Source organism: Oncorhynchus gorbuscha, linkage group LG26, assembly GCF_021184085.1.
Source record: "Oncorhynchus gorbuscha isolate QuinsamMale2020 ecotype Even-year linkage group LG26, OgorEven_v1.0, whole genome shotgun sequence".
NCBI lineage: Eukaryota > Metazoa > Chordata > Actinopteri > Salmoniformes > Salmonidae > Oncorhynchus > Oncorhynchus gorbuscha.
This window is the reverse complement of record NC_060198.1, coordinates 29,084,558-29,107,040: the sequence shown is the minus strand read 5'-3', so window position 1 is coordinate 29,107,040 and position 22,483 is coordinate 29,084,558. Positions and strand designations below refer to the sequence as shown.

Genomic DNA, 22,483 nt, shown 5'->3' with positions numbered 1-22,483 from the left:
AGCTCCGCCCCCCCGCAGCTCCTCGCCCAAGCCTCTCCAGGTTCTCCTTTACCCAAATCCAGATAGCAGATGTTCTGAAAGAGCTGCAAAACCTGAACCCATACAAATAAGCTGGGCTCGACAATCTGGACCCTCTATTTCTGAAACTATCCGCCGCCATTGTCACAACCCCTATTACCAGCCTGTTCAACCTCTCTTTCATATCGTCTGAGATCCCCAAGGATTGGAAAGCTACCACAGTCATCCCCCTCTTCAAAGGGGGAGTCACCCTGGACCCAAACTGTTACAGACCTATATCCATCCTGCCCTGCCTATCTAAGGTCTTCGAAAGCCAAGTCAACAAACAGGTCACTGACCATCTCGAATCCCACCGTACCTTCTCCGCTGTGCAATCTGGTTTCCGAGCCGGTCACGGGTGCACCTCAGCCACACTCAAGGTACTAAACGATATCATAACCGCCATCGACAAAAGACAGTACTGTGCAGCCGTCTTCAACGACCTTGCCAAGGCTTTCGACTCTGCCAATCACCATATTCTTATCGGCAGACTCAGTAGCCACGCCGCCAAACTTACCCTAGTAAAACTGACTATCCTACCGATCCTCGACTTCGGCGATGTCATCTACAAAATTGCTTCCAACACTCTACTCAGCAAACTGGATGCAGTTTATCACAGTGCGATCCGCTTTGTCACTAAAGCACCTTATACCACCCACCACTGCGACATGTATCCTCTAGTCGGCTGGCCCTCGCTACATATTCGTCGCCAGACCCACTGGCTCCGGCTCATCTACAAGTCCATGCTAGGTAAAGCTCCGCCTTATCTCAGTTCACTGGTCACGATGGCAACACCCATCCGTAGCACGCGCTCCAGCAGGTGTATCTCACTGATCATCCCTAAAGCCAACACCTCATTTGGCCACCTTTTGTTCCAGTACTCTGCTGCCTGTGACTGGAACGAATTTGCTTAAATCGCTGAAGTTGGAGACTTTTATCTCCCTCACCAACTTCAAACATCTGCTATCTGAGCAGCTAACCGATCGCTGCAGCTGTACATAGTCTATTGGTAAATAACCCACCCATTTTCACCTACCTCATCCCCATACTGTTTTTATTTATTTACTTTTCTGCTCTTTTGCACACCAATATCTCTACCTGTACATGACCATCTGATCATTTATCACTCCAGTGTTAATCTGAAAAATTGTAATTATTCGCCTACCTCTTCATGCCTTTTGCACGCAACGTATATAGACTTTTTTTCTACTGTGTTATTGACTTGTTAATTGTTTACTCCATGTGTAACTCTGTGTTGTCTGTTCACACTGCTATGCTTTATCTTGGCCAGGTCGCAGTTGCAAATGAGAACTTGTTCTCAACTAGCCTACCTGGTTAAATAAAGGTGAAAATAAATAAATAAATAAATAAATGGACTCTACAAGGTGTTGAAAGCTTTCCACGTGGATGCTAGGCCATGTTGACTCCTATGCTTCCCACAGTTTAGTCAAGTTGGCTGGATGTCCTTTGGTTGGTGGACCATTCTTGATACACATGGGAAATTGTTGAGTGTGAAAAACCCAGCAGCGTTGCAGTTCTTGACACAAACCACCTAGTACCATACCCCGTTTGAAGGCACTTAAATCTTTTGTCTTGCCCAGTAACCCTCTGAATATATCATTTTTTAAATGAAAGATTACTTGTATTATTTTATTAAATTATGCCCAGCTCACAAGGCCCCTTGATGATGTGAGGCTTGAGGCAATTGTCTCTTCTGCCTAATGGTCAATTTTTCCGCTGTGCATCCCCCCCCAGCCAGCATGCAGAGAGACTTGTACTAAGAAAGGAACAAAGTGCAAGGCAGTTACTCAGATTCCCCCCCGATTGATGTGCATGTCCATTAAAGTGACAGTGATGGATATTATGTGGGTTAGTTGTGTGGGTGGGGAGGATGGGTAGACCTACATTTCATTCACACATATCATTAAAGAGCCAACTGAAAAGCAATGGATGTCAAGGAGAGGAGGCGGTTCGGGTGGGTCTAGGGTAGGACAACATTTCACTACAAATGAAGTCAGCTCCAAAGTGAAGAGGCTAACAGTGTATGTCATGTTATAAGAAGGCATGAGCCGAGCCTGCAGTCCAACAGAACACTGCAGGGCTGCTACGATGAAGCTCTGCCTCCTCAGCAATTTGCACAACAACCAGTTCCCTGGCCTCACTCAATCCACAACCACGACCTGATGAGAGAAAGCCCACCAGGCAAAACCCCTACTGGCTGCTGCCACCATTGCTTGCTGTTGCTGCTAATGGTAATGTTTTCTTCATCCACACACAGAGAACATATGTAACTTCATGCAAGCAAGAATCTTTAGGGACAAACATAGCATAGATAGCGTTTGCAACCTTTGTGCAAGGAAGGAACCCTGGTGAATGAAACATGATCAAGGGGCGATACCATTGTTATCATTGTTGAGCTGCTGGCTGTTCTAATAAAGAATAGGGCCCATTTTCTCTGGAATATAATTGAGAAAAACATCATTTCAGCCATGTTCTAGGAATTTCCAAACATCTCTGATGACATTTAGATCGCTGCCACCATGCCTTTGTATGGGCGTCGAATTTGTATGCTGATTGAGGCCCTTGCAGACAAAGGCACAGTGGTGTACAAAGTTGATGAAGATGAAAAAGACAGTGGACTGTCATAAATGTCAGCGCATTTTGAGAGGCCGTGAACAATTGAAATGAGCATATTCTAGAGTCTAAATCATCGTAGACGGAGAAGCTACAAATATCTCTCACTTAATGTAGCCTTTAGGTAGCCTAGTTCAGGAGGACATGGGGGGGGGGGGGAAGTTTCCATTTCATCATAACGGAATTTTTTTTTTTTTTTTAAGAGGCAATTTGTCTCCATCTGTCTGCGTGGTCTGTGCAGGTGTGTCGGGTTTTTTTCCTTCTCTTTTTGTATTGACCGTTTGGTAAAAATGTGCCTGCACCTCGACAGAACAACCTACTAACAACTAAATGAAATAGCTTTAGCCTACTTTGCACACAACTGCTGTCCAGTTAAAGTCAACGATATTCCGTTTAAAGAAAAAGCCCATGGCCATGCAACCCAAGATCTTAGACTGCCCCTCATTCCATAGTAGCCTACAGGGTACATGTTTTTGCAAGTGAGCATGTAGCCTTTATTATAAGTTCTGTTTCAAGACATTTTTGTTATAGCATAACATTTACAGTAGTGAGTCCATACATTTTCATACTGGTCCCCCATGGGAATCAAACCCACAACCCTGGCGTTGCAAGCACCATGCTCTACCAAGCGAGCCACATAGGACTTTGATATTCAGCTATAGAGAAGCATCTCTATAGTATATAATGTGCATCCCGATGGTCTTTTAAAGGCAGGACTGGTCTTCCTTCATGTTGATGTTCCACTAAGTTAGTGTAACCTACAACTATTAGAGTCCTTCTGGGGCTTTTGAAAAGGTCATAGTACAGGCAGCATTAAGCCTTCAGTTGTATGTGCAATGTTGAATTGGTTGTTTTGTTTAGCTGGACCCAGTCATTGTGCAGTCCAGCCAGGTGCTCCTTCCCCCACTGTGTCTACACACAGTGATCTAGGCCTGAATGATTTTGAATGGCCACCGAAGACATCCTCTTTCTGCGCTCCACAAAACTATATTAAGCACATCACCTTGCTGCCATCAAAAGAGCCCGAGGGAGCTGCACTAAATTACAGTGAAATTAGTTTTTTTGTATTTTCTCTCTGTAGCTGTAATACAGTACGTTAGTTTAGACCGATCTGTTGTTCTGGGGGCTTTGTTGTCACTAATAGGGCCTCCCTCTCCTTTGCCATGAGAGGTTCATCGGAGTAGTGACTGACTAATTGTTCACGTTTAGAACGATAGATGACTGATAAATATGGGATGTCCCATAGTTGGCTCTGTGTTTTGTTATGGCATGTTGTGAAATGTCACTGCCCAGCTGCCATCCATAGTAACTGATTAGAATTGGCGGACTAAGTACGGTATAGAAAATGTACATACTGGTGATGAGTAATGATGGTCTTGTTTCCATATTGGGCTTTTGAGTACCTGTAATAATGTCACCCCCCCACTCTCTCTCTCTCTCTCACTCACTCTGTTGAAATCAAACCTGTCATGACACATTGTGGCACACAACCACCCAATCTGTTTATGTTGATAAGTGAAAATCATTCCCATCATGACAGTCATTACCGGCTATTATCATTATTATCATCATCATTTTGATGCTCTCAGACTGAAATGCAGAGTGGCCTGTTTGTCCCTGTGTACGCAAATCCCAAAACTGGCAGCTCTTATAAGCTTGTATAACACAGGGGAGTGATTGGGATAAAAGCATGGACTCAGGGGATGTCTCTCGCTCTCTCCCTCCTCGGTGAAGGAACACTGTGGTCTGTTCTTTGAAGTACAGCAGGTTTCTACGATCCTCTGACACTGTTTCCAATAGAGATGGAGTGACAGCAGGCAACAGGCTCATGTTTTTCTCTGCCTGTAAACCAGCTGGACCACAGACAGACAGACAGACAGACAGACAGACAGACAGACAGACAGACAGACAGACAGACAGACAGACAGACAGACAGACAGACAGACAGACAGACAGACAGGCAGGCAGGCAGGCAGACAGACAGGCAGGCAGGCAGGCAGGCAGGCAGGCAGGCAGGCAGACAGACAGACAGACAGACAGACAGACAGACAGACAGACAGACAGACAGACAGACAGACAGACAGACAGACAGACAGACAGACAGGCAGGCAGACAGACAGACAGACAGACAGACAGACAGACAGACAGACAGACAGACAGACAGACTGACTGACAGACAGACAGACAGGCAGGCAGGCAGACAGACAGACAGACAGACAGACAGACAGACAGACAGACAGACAGACAGACAGACAGACAGACAGACAGACAGACAGACAGACAGACAGACAGACAGACAGACAGACAGACAGACAGACAGACACAGACAGACAGACCAGCATGTTCTTAAAGTTCTGGGTAGCCTGGCTCTTCCATACATTATTTATCAATCCGATCATTTAAAAACAATTTTTCTCCTTCCTCCTCTTATCTCTTTCCATCTTCGGGCATTTCACCTCCTCTTCTCTCTCTCCTCCATCTATCACAGTCCATTAGCTGCTGTACTCTCTTCCCACTCGCCCCTCAATCTTGGTCCCTCGACTGCAATGCTCAGGATCTTCCTCGCACCCATAATGCCTGTGGTTCTTTCCCTCGACCTTGGTGTGTCCCTGACCCTCGCTATAGCGTGTGTGATTTCACCAGCAGTGGCTCACACTTTACCTTGTTCTGTCAGATACCATGTTGTTATGTGCAACAAAAATGCATAGCCATATAGCTTTTTCTATTTGTAAACTGTTCTTGTGTATGTAGCTGGGCTCTGCCCTAGATCCTGGCTGTGTTCATGTCTGAGAGGTGTATGTTGCCCAGACAACAGAAGAATACATCAGTGCTTACAGTGACAAACATCCTAAAAGGCTACAAGAGTTATATTTGTAACATAGAGGAATCCTCCCGATTCCTGCTAACAAGCACAAATTAAAGCAGGAAGCACCAGTGACTAGATAAATCAAAAAGTGGTCAGATGAAGCAGATGCTAAGCTACACGACTGTTTTGCTAGCACAGGCTGGAATATGTTCCGGGATTCCTCCAATGGCATTGAGGAGTACACCACATCAGTCATTGGCTTCATCAACAAGTGCATTGATGATGTCGTCCCCACAGTGACCGTACGTACATACCCCAACCAGAAGCCATGGATTACAGGCAACATCTGCACTGAGCTAAAGGCTAGACCTGCCACTTTCAAGGAGCGGGACTCTAAGCCGGAAGCTATTAAGAAATCCCGCTATGCCCTCTGACGAACAATCAAACAATACAGGTCTAAGATCTAATCGTACTACACCGGCTCTGATGCTCGTCAGATGTGGTAGGGCTTGAAAACCATTACAGACTACAAAGGGAAGCACAGCCTAGAGCTGCCCAGTGACACAAGCATACCAGACGAGCTAAACTACTTATATACTCGCTTCGAGGCAAATAATACTGAAACATGCATGAGAGCATCAGCTGTTCCGGATGATTGTGTGATCACACTCTCCGCAGCCGAACATTCACCAGGCTGCAGAGCCAGACGGATTACCAGGATGTGTACTGCGAGCATGCGCTGACCAATTGGCAAGTGTCTTCACTGACATGTTCAACTTCTCCCTGTCCGAGTCTGTAATACCAACATGTTTCAAGCAGACCACCATAGCACATGTGCCCAATAATACTAAGGTAACCTGCCTAAATGACTACTGCCCTGTAGAGCTCACGTCTGTAGCCATGAAGTGCTTTGAAAGGCTGGTCATGGCTCACATTAACACCATTATCCCAGAAACCCTAGACCCACTCCAATTTGCATACCGCCCCAACAGATCCACAGATGATGCAATCTCTATTGCACTCCACACTGCCGTTTCCCACCTGGACAAAAGGAACACCTAAGTGAGAATGCTATTCATTGACTACAGCTCAGCGTTCAACACCATAGTGTCCTCAAAGTGTATCAATAAGCTAAGGACCATATGACTAAACACCTCCCTCTGCAATGGGATCCTGGACTTCCTGACGGGCCGGCCCCAGGTGGTAAGGGTAGGTAACAACACATCCGCCACGCTGATCCTCAACACAGGGGTCCCTCAGGTGTGCGTGCTCAGTCCCCTCCTGTACTCCCTGTTCACTCATGACTGAACGGCCAGGCACGACTCCAACACCATCATTAAGTTTGCCGATGACACAACAGTGGTTGGCCTGATCACCGAAAACGACGAAACAGCCTATAGGGAGGTGGTCAGAGACCTGGCCGTGTGGTGCCAGGACAACAACCTCTCCCTCAACGTAATCAAGACAAAGGAGATGATTGTGGAATACTGGAAAAAGAGGACCGAGCACGCCCCCATTCTCATCGACGGGGCTTCAGTGGAGCAGGTTGAGAGCTTCAAGTTCCTTGGTGTCCACATCACCAACAAACTAACATGGTCCAAGCACACCAAGAAAGTCGTGAAGAGGGCACGACAAAACCTATTCCCCCCCAGGACACTGAAAAGATTTGGCATGGGTCCTCAGATCCTCAAAGGTTCTACAGCTGCACCATCGAGAGCATCCTGACGGGTTGCATCACTGCCTGGTACGGCAACTGCTCAGCCTTCCACCGCAAGGCACTACAGAGGGTAGTGCAAACGGCCCAGTACATCACTGGGGCCAAGCTTCCTGCCATCCTCTATACCAGGCAGTGTCAGAGGAAGGCCCTAAAAATGGTCAAAGACTCCAGCCAACCTAGTCATAGACTGTTCTCTCTACTACCGCAAGGCAAGCGGTACCGTAGCGCCAAGTCGAGGTTCAGGAGGCTTCTAAACAGCTTCTACCCCCAAACCATAAGACTCCTGAACACCTAATCAAATGGCTACCCAGACTATTGCATTGCCCCTCCCCCTCTTTTACACCGCTGCTACTCTCTGTTGTCATCTATGCATAGTCACTTTATTAACTCTACCTTCATGTACATATTACCTCAACTAAGTGGTGCTCCCGCACGTTGACTCCGATACCCCCCTGTATATAGTCTCGCTATTGTTATTTTACTGCTGCTCTTTAATTACTTGTTACTTTTATTTCTTATTCTTATCCGTATTTTTTAAACTACATTGTTGGTTAGGGGCTCGTCAGTAAGCATTTCACTGTCAGGTCTACACCTGTTGTATTCAGAGCGTGTGACAATTTTTTATTTTTTTATTTGATAACAGTAATGCCAGGGTTAACAAGGTGGCCCGCCCACCACAGAGCTATCCCGAGCTGCTCCCGTGACAGGGCGGTATTTTCACCTCACCATTTTTATAAGTATGAAACTGAACTGAAAACTTTATTTCTGTGGTTATCAGTGGAGTGGGAATGTGGGCTGACAGAGCTTAACACTGGCTGTGAGCTAATAGTGAGCTAATGCCCTCTCTGCATGGGCCAAAGACTGCGGGTACAGTACACAATCTCCAATCTCTCTCTCTCTCCCTCTCTCTCTCTCTCTCTCTCTCTCTCTCTCTCTCTCTCTCTCTCTCTCTCTCTCTCTCTCTCTCTCTCTCTCTCGCTCTCTCTCTCGCTCTGTCTATGTCTCTCTATTTCTTTGTCTCTCTCTCTATTGCTCTGACTCTCTGTCTCTCTCTCTCTCTCTATTGCTCTGTCTGTCTGTCTGTCTGTCTGTCTGTCTGTCTGTCTGTCTGTCTGTCTGTCTGTCTGTCTGTCTGTCTGTCTGTCTGTCTGTCTGTCTGTCTGTCTGTCTGTCTGTCTGTCTGTCTGTCTGTCTGTCTGTCTGTCTGTCTGTCTGTCTGTCTGTCTGTCTGTCTGTCTGTCTGTCTGTCTGTCTGTCTGTCTGTCTGTCTGTCTGTCCCATCCACCATATCTCCTTGTGTACACATCACACACAATCTTCCTCAGATTGAGTGTGTGGTTGAGGGAACTAGAAAGGAACCCTCTCTCATTACTGGGGAGAGTCTCTCCACCCACCTCCTCCTAGCTCTGGTTCTGAGCTCCACAAGACCAAGTCCCTTGGCTCCCGTTGGTTGCCATATCATCTCTCGATGCGAGAGATGCGCCCCCAGGCCTGTAGCAATGCAACGCACTGCCTGTGCCTTTAAGAGAGAGGGAGAGCGAGAGATGGAAAGAGAGAGAGAGAGGTGTGCAATGGAGAGAAAACAGGAGAGACCGAGAGAGAAAGAGATAGAGAGAGCACATTAAACTATCATGAGCAACATTTTTGTTCATTCATAGCCGTGTGCTGAGCATCTCTGCACAGGCACACACACTCTCTTCTTAGGCACTTATTGCTAAAGAGTACACCTCTCTCACACACACACACGCTCACAGCTATCAGAGCTCGGCTGCTGGATCACAGCCATCTCGCAGAGGAGGATCCAAGAGAGCAAGAGGACGAGGGAGAGAGAGAGACAAAGGGAAGGAGGACGGAAGAAGGAGAGGAGCGAATAGGAAGCGGGGACGGCACAAGGAAGGAGAGACGAAACGCTTGTGTGAAAAAGAGAACGCGACGGACAGGAGGGAGGAGAAAAAAAGAGGAGGAACAGGAAACGCGATCCCTCTCAGCTCCAGCTGTCCGCGTCGCAGCATGGGCAATGCACCATCCCAAGGCATGTCAACGCTACTATCTCCATGTATACATAAATAGCAGCTCAATTGTAGTTTGCAATGTGTTTAATTTTCCAATCTGCTGGCTGTGCTATCAGATTCTCTCCCAGCAGGGAGTGGGGGGTTGGATGTGGGCGCTGGCGATGAGGCATTGCTAGAATGTGATGCTCTGAACAGATCCAGGCTGATGAGGGGGACAAGGATGCAGGGTGGCTGGGGAAAGGGTTGTGGGGTTGTGGATGAGAGAGATGCTGGAGGAATTGGGTGGAGGTTGCAGGATCCATGCATGCGCTGAAGAGCTGGGAAATGGGAGGGGGGAGCAGAGGGAATAGATCTGTCATTACTGAGGCAGGAGACGCTGGTGTGTGTGTGTGTGTGTGTGTGTGTGTGTGTGTGTGTGTGTGTGTGTGTGTGTGTGTGTGTGTGTGTGTGTGTGTGTGTGTGTGTGTGTGTGTGTGTGTGTGTGTGTGTGTGTGTGTGTGTGTGTGTGTGTGTGTGTGTGTGTGTGTGTGTGTGTGTGTGTGTGTGGAAATACCGGTGTGTGGAGGTGGCGGTGACAACAGCTGCATCTGTCAGCCTCATGGGAAGCCTTGGGGAAGTGAAGCGTTCCAAGGATTGTGTGTGTGAGAGAGGGAGAGAGAGAAAGTAAGATGGAAATGAATGGGTGTGTAGAGCACAGTCAATTTGTTTGTATGCGTTTGTATTTCTCTCTTACCCTCTCTCTTTCTCTTACCCTCTCTCTCTCTCTCTCTCTCTCTCTCTCTCTCTCTCTCTCTCTCTCTCTCTCTCTCTCTCTCTCTCTCTCTCTCTCTTCTCCTCTCTCTCTTACCCTCTCTCTCTCTCTCTCTCTCTCTCTCTCTCTCTCTCTCTCTCTCTCTTACCCTCTCTCTCTCTTAACCTCTCTCTCTCTGTCTCTCTCTCTTACCTCTTACCCTCTCTCTCTCTTACCCTCTCTCTCCTCTCTCTCTCTCTTACCCTCTCTCTCTTAACCTCTCACTCTCTGTCTCTCTCTCTCTCTCTCTCTCTCTCTCTCTCTCTCTCTCTCTCTCTCTCTCTCTCTCTCTCTCTCTCTCTCTCTCTCTCTCTCTCACCCTCTCTCTCTTTCTTACCCTCTCTCTTTCTTACCCTCTTTCTCTGTTTCCAAATTGGAAAAAGCAGTGCACAGGTTTGGTTTGCTGACACACCCCTGAAAATGGAGGGAGACAAGTGAGGAATTCTTAGAGAGAGAGAGAGCAAGAGAGGAGTGAGAGGGTGTGTGTATGTCAGGGGGTGTGGGATGTAAAGACAGAAATGGAGGAATTAAAAAAATGCTCTAGGCATGCCTTAGTCCTAATGGGATGGATGGATATGCGTCTTTGATAAGCCAGAGAAGGAGGGAGCCGTAACAGAAACACAGGCAGAGAAAAGGAGAATAGGGAGGGATGGCTGACTGCTCAGAGTGGAGGGAGGACTATAGCTTGGGGAATTCGGCTACCTTTCTTTTCCTCCCTCTCTGTTTTTTCCTGTCTCTTCCCCTCTTCTTTCCTTCCCCCTCCACTGCTCTAATTTTTCCATCAACCAGGGACTGTGGTTGCTAGAGGGAAAACCAGTTGAGAAGAGAGAGATGGGGAGGATGTGAGAGAGAGAATGAAAGCAATGACAGAATAAAGGAGAGTTTTGGAGAGATGAGATGGAAGTGAAAGTAAGGGTTGAGGGAGGAACAGGCCAGGAACAGTACAAAGACACAAGGTTGCTGGACAATACAATGTGTTCGGGAGTTTCTCCCATTCTTCTCTGCAGATCCTCTCAAGCTCTGTCAGGTTGGATGGGGGAAGAGTTGCTGCACAGCTATTTTCAGGTCTCTTCAGAGATGTTCGATTGGGTCAAGTCCGGGATTGGCTGGGTCCCTCAAGGACATTCAGAGAGTTGTCCCAAAGCCACTTCTGCATTGTCTTGGCTGTGTGCTTAGGGTTGTTGTCCTGTTGGAAGGTGAACCTTCACCCCAGTCTGAGGTCCTGAGTGCTCTGGAGAAGGTTTTCATCAAGGATCGGTCTGCACTATTGCTCTGTTCATCTTTCCCTCAATCCCGACTAGTCTCTCAGTCCCTGCCGCTGAAAAACATTACCCATAGCATGATGCTGCCACCACCATGCTTCAACGTAGAGAGTGCGCCAGGTTTCCTCCAGATGTGACGATTGGCTTTCAGACCAAAGAGTTCAATCTTGGTTTCATCAGACCAGAGGAACCTGTTTCTCATGGTCTGAGAGTCTTTAGGTGTCTTTTGGCAAACTCCAAGAGGGCTGTCATGTGCTTTTTACTGAGGAGTGGCTTCTATCTGGCCACTCAACCATAAAGACCTGATGGATGGAGTGCTGCAGAGATGGTTGACCTTCTGGAAGGTTCTCCCATCTTCACAGAGGAACTCTGGAGCTCTGTCAGAGTGGCCATCGGGTTCTTGTTCACCTTCCTGACCAAGGCACTTCTCCCCTGATTACTCAGTTTGGCTGGGCAGCCAGCTCTAGGAAGAGTCTTGGTGGTTCCAAAGTTTTTACATTTAAGAATGATGGCCACTGTGTTCTTGGGGACCTTCAATACTGCAGAAATGTTTTGGTACCCTTCCCCAGATCTGTGCCTTGATACAATCCTGTCTCGGAGCTCTATGGACAATTCCTTCGACCACATGGCTTGGATTTTGCTCTGACAAGCACTGTCAACTGTGGGACCTTATATAGACAGGTGTTTCTTTCCAAATCACGTCCAATCGATTGAATTTGCCACAGGGGGATCTAGTTGTAGAAACATGTGTCATCAGTGTCATGTATGTAAATAAGCTATTTGTTTATAATCTTTTGTAAATCTGCAAGAATTGTTAAAAAAACTGTTTTTGCTTTGTCATTATGGGGTATTGTGTGTAGATTAATGAGGGGAAACAATAATTGAATCCATTTTTAGAACAAGGCTGTAACGTCACAAAGTGTGGAAAAAGTCAAGGGGTCTGAATACTTTCCGAATGCACTGCAAGTAACAGAGGGATGTGGATGACAATGAAGAGTACTGTAGAGGAGAGAGGTGGAGCTGAACGAGAGTCTTTTCTCTTAGTGATGATGACTTGGTCCCGCCTGACCTTACAATCCAAAGACAAGTGTGATTCTATTGATGTCGCCATCCAGAGCACATAACCTGAAATGCCTCAAAGGAAAAGACACTTTCAAAAAGGGTCAGGAGATGAAAGAAAGAAAGAAAGAAACTGCAGTATTCTGAAATGCCTTTGGTCAACAGTCATATCCAGAACAAAATGTGCCAGGGCTGCTTTGGACTCTTGTCTGTCTGTCTGCTGTCCTTCATTCTGTTCGTCCTTGGGGTTTTGCCTGCTTGTCTGGTTTTTGGAGGGATTGAAATGGATTAGTAGGCTGAATAGCTGAGCCACTGGCTTCTTTTCTTCCAAACAGACATGAGGGCCTGCCTCCCAGATGCCACTTATTCCCTACCTAGTGCTCTACTTTTGAACATAGCCTTATAGCAACCGGTCAAAGTAGTGCACCATGTAGGGAATAGGGTGCCATTTGGGACAAAGCCGAGGTCAAGCCTTGTGCCTGTAGCCCACTTGCCGAGGGAGGTAACTGAAGGCCAGAAATAAGTAGCCTGAAAATATCACCATGCAGTTTCTAATGATGAAACGGAAACAAGTCTATCTTAAGCCCTTGACTGAGGTTGACCAGTACACACTACAGAAACCATGTTACAGAAACAATGCACTAATAGGAGAAGTATGCTACAGCACAGTAGCCTGCCTTGTATGAGTCTAATTCCCCTACTGATACCTTGGAGCAGAGGGATCCGATCTTGGCCCAAGCTTTGTTCCCACAACAACGTTAGGTAGGGTTTATGTGGGATTGAGTTCAACGCACATCATGCGTGTGCTGAGTGATGGTCACCAGTGAGCGGAAGTCATTGTCAGAGGGAAGCGGTAGGCATGCTGCTAGTGAGAGGATGCTGTAATACTGTATGGGAGGGAGATAACACTACTCTGAGGGATGGAAACATTCTAATACCACGGCATGACTGCCAATGTCGGACGGATAACGAACACAGCCTACTGTATAAGGGGATGAGTGGAAGGAAGTGTGTGCGTGCGTGTGCATGTGTGTGTGCGTCCGTGCGTGTGTCTGTCAGTGTGTGTGTGTGTGTGTGTGTGTGTGTGTGTGTGTGTCAGTGTGTGGTTGTGAGTGCGCGTGTACAGCTTCACCCTGCCTTGGCAGAGGGCTAATGCAACAGTATCTCAACGTAGCTCTTAGAGTAGTTAGTTAAAAGGACACTTGAGAAGGCTTGTGTACCTCTGCTCTCTCCTCTATTTATCTGCTCTCTCCTCTCTATTTATTTGTTCTCTCCTCTTCATTAGAAGAGACACTTGAGTGAATCGAAGAGATACAGCCACAAGCAAACATTTCAGTCTGTCCATGGGCCCATTTCAAGCAGGGAACAGCAATTGCGGAAACCTATGAGCGTGTGTGTGCTTTAATGTTATGCATTTTCTGTACCGTGTCTGTGTATTTGTCTATACTATACGGTATGTGACTATATTTCATTGTTTTCTTGCCATGCACCTGCTTATTCCCCAGGTCTTTGTTGCACAAAGCACATGACTGCTGCCTGCCGATTGGCTGGTGATGATGCAACGCTCCATGGCAGCATAGCTGTTTGGTTTTAGGGCTTTTTGGAAGTAATTGAACCAACTGGGAGTAGCTTTGCGTCAATGTAGTGATAGCAAACCAGATAACACATGCATTACAAAGTATGTTCAGAACACAGACACACAAGGCAATAGGCTACCCTTCAAGACACACAGCTCGTCTACAATCAATTAGGCATGCTGTTGTTCCATGAAGGAGGTGCGGTTCTTACCGTGTCCTTGTCACAGTGTGTGTGTGTTTATGTGTATGTGTATGTGTATGTGTATGTGTATGTGTATGTGTATGTGTATGTGTGTGTGTGTGTGTGTGTGTGTGTGTGTGTGTGTGTGTGTGTGTGTGTGTGTGTGTGTGTGTGTGTGTGTGTGTGTGTGTGTGTGTGTGTGTGTGTGTGTGTGTGTGTGTGTGTGTGTGTGTGTGTGTGTGTGTGTGTGTGTGTGTGTGTGTGTGTGTGTGTGTGTGTGTGTGTGTGAGAGAGAGAGCATAGTGTACTGCTTTAGAACAGTGGGTGATGGTGCTCAATCCTTCTCTGTCAGCAGATGGTCCATACAGGTTCTCTCTGCATTCATATGGGCTTCATCGCTGTGGGAGAAGATGGATGACTGAGCACTTCTACAGAGCCAACTTTTACTCTGACATATTGATTGGGACAGCCTTCCTTCCTTCCATACTCCCTCCCTAGTTTCACTGTTATTGTTGTTGTTGAGAAGTCAGGGGTTCTCCCAACCAATCACATGGCCTCCTCCCCCCTCTCTGTGTTTGAGATTGGATCCTTCCAAAAGGAATAGCGTGTATCAGGAATCGGTCACAGTTATACTACTACGCTTTGAAGGTCATTAATGATTCAAGTGTTTGAAGATTACATGTGTTTATCAAAGGTCCCTGTTTTCATACTAAGATCAGTAGATTTTTATGTCTGTGTATCGTTATGAACGTCTGAATATTTGATTCTGATTTTCCACAGCAGTTCATTTCAATTTATATATTTTTGTATTACGCTAAGCTGTAGGCCTAAGTGTGTTTACAGATCATGAAGAAATATATCCCCATACCAGTCCTGAAATTAGCTTTATTGAAATTAATCATATTTGATGATTTGTTGTTGACCATTTCTAAGCATTTACATTTACATTTAAGTCATTTAGCAATGCTAAGCCTATGACTGTTGGAAAAGTAACATTCATTTATCTAACTGAACATTAGGCATACTTTATTTGCTGAAAATGTCAATCTCAGTCAATCTCTCTCTCTCTCTGCATGCTGGGAGTGTTTGGTGCATGCTGGGAATTGTATGAGCGAAGGAGTGCGTGTGTTGTGTAGAGTTAGAGATTCACAACTTTCTTTCGGTTTTGTATTTCTTGGTGGCATTTTTTTGGTTTTCTTCTGTGCATGATTAAGGTTATTCTTTTTGTTGTGGTAGAATTAAGTATTTTGTTTTTCGTATCGAAATTACCCTGATTTTGGCGGGGATGGCAGCCCGAATGGGGATGCCGTCCCTGTCACTTCGGCACGGCTTTAGGTGTGTTACTGAAGTTACTGTCACGGTGAAGGAGTTTCTGGTCGCCATAGGGAGAAGGTAGGATACGAGAATGTTGCTTATGCATCACGGATGAATAAAGCGGAGGTGGTATTTCTTAAAGAAGAGTGTCTTGTTGATCGTATGGTTGAGCATGGCGTACTTCTTAAAGAAGAGTGTCTTGTAGATCGTATGGTTGAGCATGGCGTACTTCTTAAAGAAGAGTGTCTTGTTGATCGGATGGTTGAGCATGGCGTACTTCTTAAAGAAGAGTGTCTTGTTGATCGTATGGTTGAGCATGGCGTACTTCTTGAAGAGTGTCTTGTTGATCGGATGGTTGAGCATGGTGTACTTCTTAAAGAAGAGTGTCTTGTTGATCGGATGGTTGAGCATGGCGTACTTGAAGAGTGTCTTGTTGAAAGAACTTCTTAAAGAAGAGTGTCTTGTTGATCGGATGGTTTGAGCATAAAGAAGAGTGTCTTGTTGATCGGATGGTTGAGCATTAAAGAAGAGTGTCTTGTAGATCGTATGGTTGAGCATGGCATACTTCTTAAAGAAGAGTGTCTTGATGATCGGATGGTTGAGCATGGCGTACTTCTTAAAGAAGAGTGTCTTGTTGATCGGATGGTTGAGCATGGCGTACTTCTTGAAGAGATTATTGTTGTAGAATGTAAGGATGTATCTGAAGAGCCAGTTCCTCAGACTGGTGAGCAGCTGCCCAGTATGAGTGCTGGGGTAAAGGAAGGGGTTCATGTGGAGTTAGGCTCCCAGGTAGTGGAGGAGTTGCCCACTATGAGTGCTGGGGTTCATGTGGAGCTAGGCTCCCAGGTAGTGGAGGAGATGGGGTTCATGTGGAGCTAGGCTCCCAGGTAGTGGAGGAGATGAGGTTCAGGTGGGGCTAGTCTCCCAGGTAGTGGAGGAGATGCCTGGTACGAGTGATGGGGTGCAAGTGGGGAGTGTTGAAAGGGATGTGGTAGAGAGTCAGTTGTCTGTGGCCTCAGCTGAGGACCAGGAGAAGGATATGGATATCTCTTTTGATATGATTGCAGCTGGTGAGGACTCAATTTACGATCTGGAGGAGTTAAATGAGTTTCTGGATCAGACTTTTGGGAAATCTGTCAAATTGGCAGATTATTTTGATGTTGATAAGTTTGTGAGGTCAGCTGTGATGTTACAGAAGATGGTGGGGTTAGACCAATTGAGTGAGAAGAAGCGGTTTTGCTTGAGGAAATGTATTACTGCTGTTGCAGCAGCAAAAGGTGGTGGGAAACGTGATCAGGTTAATAAGAGAAGATTCAAATAATGATGATCATGCTTCATAGGGTGTCTTTTCTCCTTGGTTTCTCTGTGGTTTCTTCTGCTTTTCTTTTCTCTTTTATACATGGAGGTACTAAGGGTTGGTTCTCTCAATATTAATGGGGGAAGGGACAGGAATAAGAGGGCTTGGGTATTAGAAGTAATAAAACAGAACAGGCTTAATGTAGTTTTCCTACAGGAGACACATAGTGATGAGGCTAATGAGGTTGACTGGGGTATGTGTTGGGAGGGGCAGCATGTACTCAGTCACGTTACCAATTTCAGTGCTGGGGTGGCAATCTCGTTTTCCTCAGGTTTAGGGGTGACTGTGGTATCTACAACAGAGATTGTCAAGGGGTCGGGCTTTATTGGTCAAGGTGGATGTTATGTTTAAAAAAATAGTTTTTTAAAATGTTTATGCTCCTAATGAGGGTACAGAGCGTATTGCTATATTTGATCAAATAAAGGAAATCTTAAGACAGTGTGATCTATAAGGGTGTATGGTTTTAGGGGGTGACTGGAACTGTACAGTGGATTTTACTGTTGATCGCACCGCTGAAGAACCACACCTGCGGTCAGCCAATTTGAGCTTTCTGATGTGTGGAGAGTAAGGAATGCAAAAGTTAGGCAGTACACGTGGCTAAAAATGTATGAAGGTTGTGTCAGTGCAGCAAGGTTAGACAGGATGTATGTATCTGAGCAATACTGTAGTAGGATTGGAAAGTGTGCCATTACTCCTGTGGGTTTCTCTGATCATCATATTGTTACTGTTGATATTCACTTGTCCTGTCCACGAAGGTCATCACCTTACTGGTATTTTAATGTTAAATTGTTACATGATGTCAAGTTTTGTGAAAGGTTTTTGTTGTTTTGGGAAAAATGGAGGGTTACAAAGGGAATTTTGAGTCCTTGAGACAATGGTGGGAGGTTGGGAAGGCCCAAAAACGAGTATTTTGTCAACAGTATACTGCTTTGTCTCAAATTGAAGTTAAAGAGACTATCAAGGCCCTTGAACAGGACATCAAGTCTATTGAATTGAAGCTGCTCACTCAGAACGACCCTGGACTAGTCATGAACTTACAGGACTAGAGACATGAACTGAGGTCGTTTCTGCATGAAAGAGTGAAGGGTGCCTTGATTAGGTCTCGTTTCGCTTCCCTCAAGGATATGGATGCTCCTAGCGCTTTTTAAAAAAAACCTAGGACAGTCGACATTGCAACGTAAACAGATGGTCTGCCTTCGTCTCCCTGATGGGAGGGTGACCACGGATGACAGTGAAATGCGTCAACATGCCGTGGATTTCTACTTGGCCCTCTATAAGGCAGAGGATTGTGACTCTCTGTGTACTGAACAGTTGTTACACGGTCTTCCTCAATTGGGACCTGAGCAGAGAGTCACATTGGACTCTGACATTACACTGCAAGAGCTATCCACAGCAGTTATGCAGCTCTCAACAGGCCGAGCCCCTGGCATTGATGGTATACCATCTGAGTTTTATAAGCACTTTTGGAGGTCTATTGGGGAGGATTTTTATGAAGTGGTGTGTGAATCTTTTCATGAGGGTTCTCTTCCTGTATGCTGTCATCGTGCGGTGCTTTCACTGTTGCCAAAAAAGGGGGATTTGGCTCTAATAAAAAATTGGAGACCTGTTGCTTTGCTGTGTGCTGAATACAAAATTGTTTTTAAGGGGTGGCAGGGTAGCCTAGTGGTTAGAGTGTTAGACTAGTAACCGAAAGGTTGCAAGTTCGAATCCCTGAGCTGACAAGGTACAAATCTGTCATTCTGCCCCTGAACAGGCAGTTAACCCACTGTTCCTAGGCTGTCATTGAAAATAAAAATTTGTTCTTAACTGACTTGCCTAGTTAAATAAAGGTAAAATTAAAAAATTAAAATTAAATTTAAATGTCTCTCAAACAGGTTGAAAGAGTATCTGGGATTGTTGATCCACAAGGACCAATCCTACTGTGAACCTGATCGCTCTATTGTTGACTACTTGTTTCTGATAAGAGATGTTTTAGACATTTGTAAACTGTCTGATGTAAATATGGGTTTACTTTCTTTGGATCAGGAGAAGGCTTTTGATCGTGTGGGCTACCAGTACTTGTTTAAAACTAGGAAAGCCTTTGGGTTTGGGGATGCCTCGTGTATGGTGAAGGAGGGGTGTTTTGAGTTGCCCCATCCCTGTCCAAAAGGGCATCAGGCAGGGATGCCCAATTTCAGGGCAGTTATATAGTCTGGCGATTGAACCAATGCTTTGTTTTTAAGAGCGAAGCTTACTGGTTTCTCTGTGTCAGGTGTAATGAAGGGTCCCACGATAGCACTGTCTGCGTATGCAGATGACGTGATAGTTTTTATTACGGGGTGAGGATGTTAAGGTTCTCTCAAACGCTTTAAATGTGTATGAGGGGGCCTCCTCAGCTAGAGTCAATTGGGGAAAGAGTGAAGCGCTATGGGCAGGTCTGCTTCAAACGGGGTCCGCTCCACGGTTACCAGGGGGGCTTCAAACGGGGTCCGCTCCACGGTTACCAGGGGGGCTTCAAACGGGGTCCGCTCCACGGTTACCAGGGGGGCTTCAGTGGGGCAGAGATGGGATGAAGACTTTGGTTTTTTTTCTAGGCTCCTATGTCTTTCAGAAAAATAACTGGGCGGGTGTATTGGAGAAAGTGTGTGCCAGATTGTCAAGATGGAAATGGGTGCTGCCCCCGCTGTCTTATAGGGGAAGGGTCCTGGTAGCTAATAATCTTGCTGCCTCTACCCTGTGGCACAGACTAATGATTTTGCAGCCACCAAAGGGTCTGATACAAGAGCTTCAGAGGACCCTTGTCAATTTCTTCTGGTCTGGACAACACTGGATTAAAGCTGCAGCCTTGTACCTGCCACCGGCTTCAAGCAGCCCAGAGATTGTTGTACAGAGACGGTTCTAGCTGGGTCGAAACAGCTTACATATTGATGAGGAGAGCGGGCTGTTTGGGCTTAGACAAGCACCTTTTCCTCTTAAAGCTGGAGGGGGGTGATTTGCCTGGCCTGACTCCATTAAATTTGTCTGTTATGCAGGCTTGGAGAGTCTTAGTCCCGTAAGGCCTGCACGCCACCAGGGATGTGGCTTTTTGAAGAGCCTCTTTTTCACAACACTGCCATCCAGTTCCGTGTTCTGGGTTCAGCTAGCCTACGTTCATTACATTTACATTTAAGTCATTTAGCAGACGCTCTTATGCCTGTTAGGTGTGGGATATACCAAGCTGGGTCATCTGATGCGGAGCAGGAGCAGATCGTTGGAGGAGCTGAGATCCGATCATCTCGCCTACTGAGGAAGGTCATCACTGAGGTCTGCGACTCCTTGCCAGTGCTTCATCTGCAGTATGTGACTGACACTTCCAATTCTGATCGGTGGAATGAGGGTCTGGATTATGTGTTCCCTGCACTGATTGTTAGTGCTGCGATGGGGGCATTCGAGGAGGACGTGGGGATGCTGCTTTCCTTCGATACCCCAGAGCTGGGGGAGTTCAAGGAGGTGGGAAAGAAGGCCATGTACAGAATATGTGTAAAGGTGTCCCATGCCTCTTCCCTGGAAGGGGTAAAATCGACGAGGTGGGCGGATGTGCTTTGTCCAGGTGCCTCTCCAAAAGGCTGTTGGCGATCATTATACAAACTGCCTATTTATAACTGACCTCCAATGGCTATAGCCACCAACATGCATCTGGTACACCTAGACCCTACTGTTGGGGAGGGGTGTCCATTCTGTGCTGAGTCTGAAACTCTGGCACATCGGTTTTTATTGTGTCCCAGGTTGTTCGGGATGATTGAACTGATCACTGATTGGTTCTCAACGTTGGGATAGGTTTTCTCTTCCCAACTGTATATATTTGGGCCAAAGTACAGGTTCAGTCAAAAGGGTGTATAGCTGTGTTGCTTTAATTTTGTGTTAGGGGCAGCAAAATTAGCGATATGGAAGACCCGAAAAAACAGTATTCGGAGACAGGGGTCTGTGGATGTGCTGGGAATGCTGAAGGGAATGTTGGCAGTGAGACTGTTACGGATACCAGTATCCTGTGTGTGTATATCCTGTGTTCTTTTCTCTCCTTCTCCCCTCAAAGGTGACAATCATCACTCCCCAATCAGTCACCAGTCCAATCATCAATCAGAAGACACACCTCCTCCTGTTTCCTACCCTATCACAGTTCCTTTCACTTGGTTTAAAAACCATGTCAGTAGTTTGCTCTAGAGCTCAATCTCTCTGTAAATGTCATGTCTGTAGGTCTCTCTGTTTCACTCTCTCTTTATCTATTGAGCTATCTTTTGTTTGAGCACCTCCATAGCACTTTGTCATCACCTGTGAGTATTGTTTTTGGTTAGAGGTTTCCGTACACTCAATTAGTATTTGGTAGCATTGCCATTAAATTGTTTAACTTGGGTCAAACGTTTCGGGTAGCCTTCCACAAGCTTCCCACAATAAGTTGGGTGGAATTTTGGCCCATTCATCCTGACAGAGCTAGTGTAACTGAGTCAGGTTTCTAGGTCTCCTTGCTCACACACACCTTTTCAGTTCACAGCTTTGTGATGGCCACTCCAATAGTTTTTAAGCCATTTTGTCACAACTTTGGAAGTATGCTTGGTTGGGGTCATTGTCCATTTGGCAGACCCATTTTCGACCAAGCTTCCTTCCTTCCCTTCCTGACTGATGTCTTCAGATGTTGCTTCAATATATCCACATAATTTTCCTCCCTCATGAAGCCATCTATTTTGTGAAGTGCACCAGTCCCTCTTGCAGCAAAACTACCCCACAACATGATGCTGCCACCCTCTGGCTTCACAGTTGGGATGGTGTTCTTCGGCTTGCAAACCTCCTGTTTCGTCCAAACATAACGATGGTCATTATTGCCAAACAGTTATATCTTTGTTTCATCAGACCAGGAGACATTTCTCCAAAAAGTACAATCTTTGTCCCTATGTGCAGTTGCAAACCGTAGTCTGCCTTTTTTTATGGTGGTTTTGGAGCAGTGGCTTCTTCCTTGCTGAGCAGCCTTTCAGGTTATGTCGATATAGGACTCGTTTTACTGTGAATATAGATACCTTTGTATCTGTTTCCTCCAGCATCTTCACAAGGTCCTTTGCGGTTGTTCTGAGATTGATTTGCACATATCGCACCAAAGTACTTTCATCTCTAGGAGACAGAACGCGTCTCCTTCCTGAGCGGTATGGAGGCTGGATGCTCCCATGGTGTTTACACTTGTGTACTATTGTTTGTACAGATGAACGTGGTACCTTCAGGCATTTGGAAATTGCTCCCAAGGATGAACCTGACTTGTGGAGTTTTTTTTTCTGAAGTCTTGGCTGATTACTTTTAATTTTCCCATGATGTCAAGCAAAACGGTACTGAGTTTGAAGGTCGGCCATGCACAAAGTAGATGTCCTAACTGACTTGCCAAAACTAGTTTGTTAACAAGAAATTTGTGGAGTGGTTGAAAAATTAGTTTTCATGACTATATATATATATAGTTGAAGTCGGAAGTTTACATACACTTAGCCTGGAGTCATTAAAACTCGTTTTTCAACCACTCCACAAATGTCTTGTTAACAAACTATGCATATGCATACAGAAACATTCATCATATATACATACACACATATACATAATTTTTTTTGTGAATATACCTTTATTATTCCCTGCAAACCCTACCACCCTTCCCCCAATTGGAGTAAACTAATAAACAATAACACTTATGCTTCTACCTTCAGTTTATACATATTAATAACCTTCAG

General features: G+C 45.8%; 1 protein-coding gene across 2 annotated transcripts in view; it reads left to right on the top strand.

Moving 5' to 3' along the window:
* The first annotated feature begins 8,840 nt into the window (after positions 1–8,840).
* Positions 8,841–22,483, top strand: part of LOC124015564 (SRC kinase signaling inhibitor 1-like) — a 239,673-nt gene continuing 226,030 nt past the window's right edge. Inside the window, exon 1 of one of the 2 annotated variants that reach the window (XM_046330878.1) lies at positions 8,841–9,246. In XM_046330878.1, coding sequence (XP_046186834.1) covers positions 9,225–9,246 — 22 coding nt within the window. In that variant the 5' untranslated portion in view covers positions 8,841–9,224. The remainder of the gene's footprint in view (positions 9,247–22,483) is intronic. The other variant, XM_046330872.1, reaches the window with a different exon arrangement.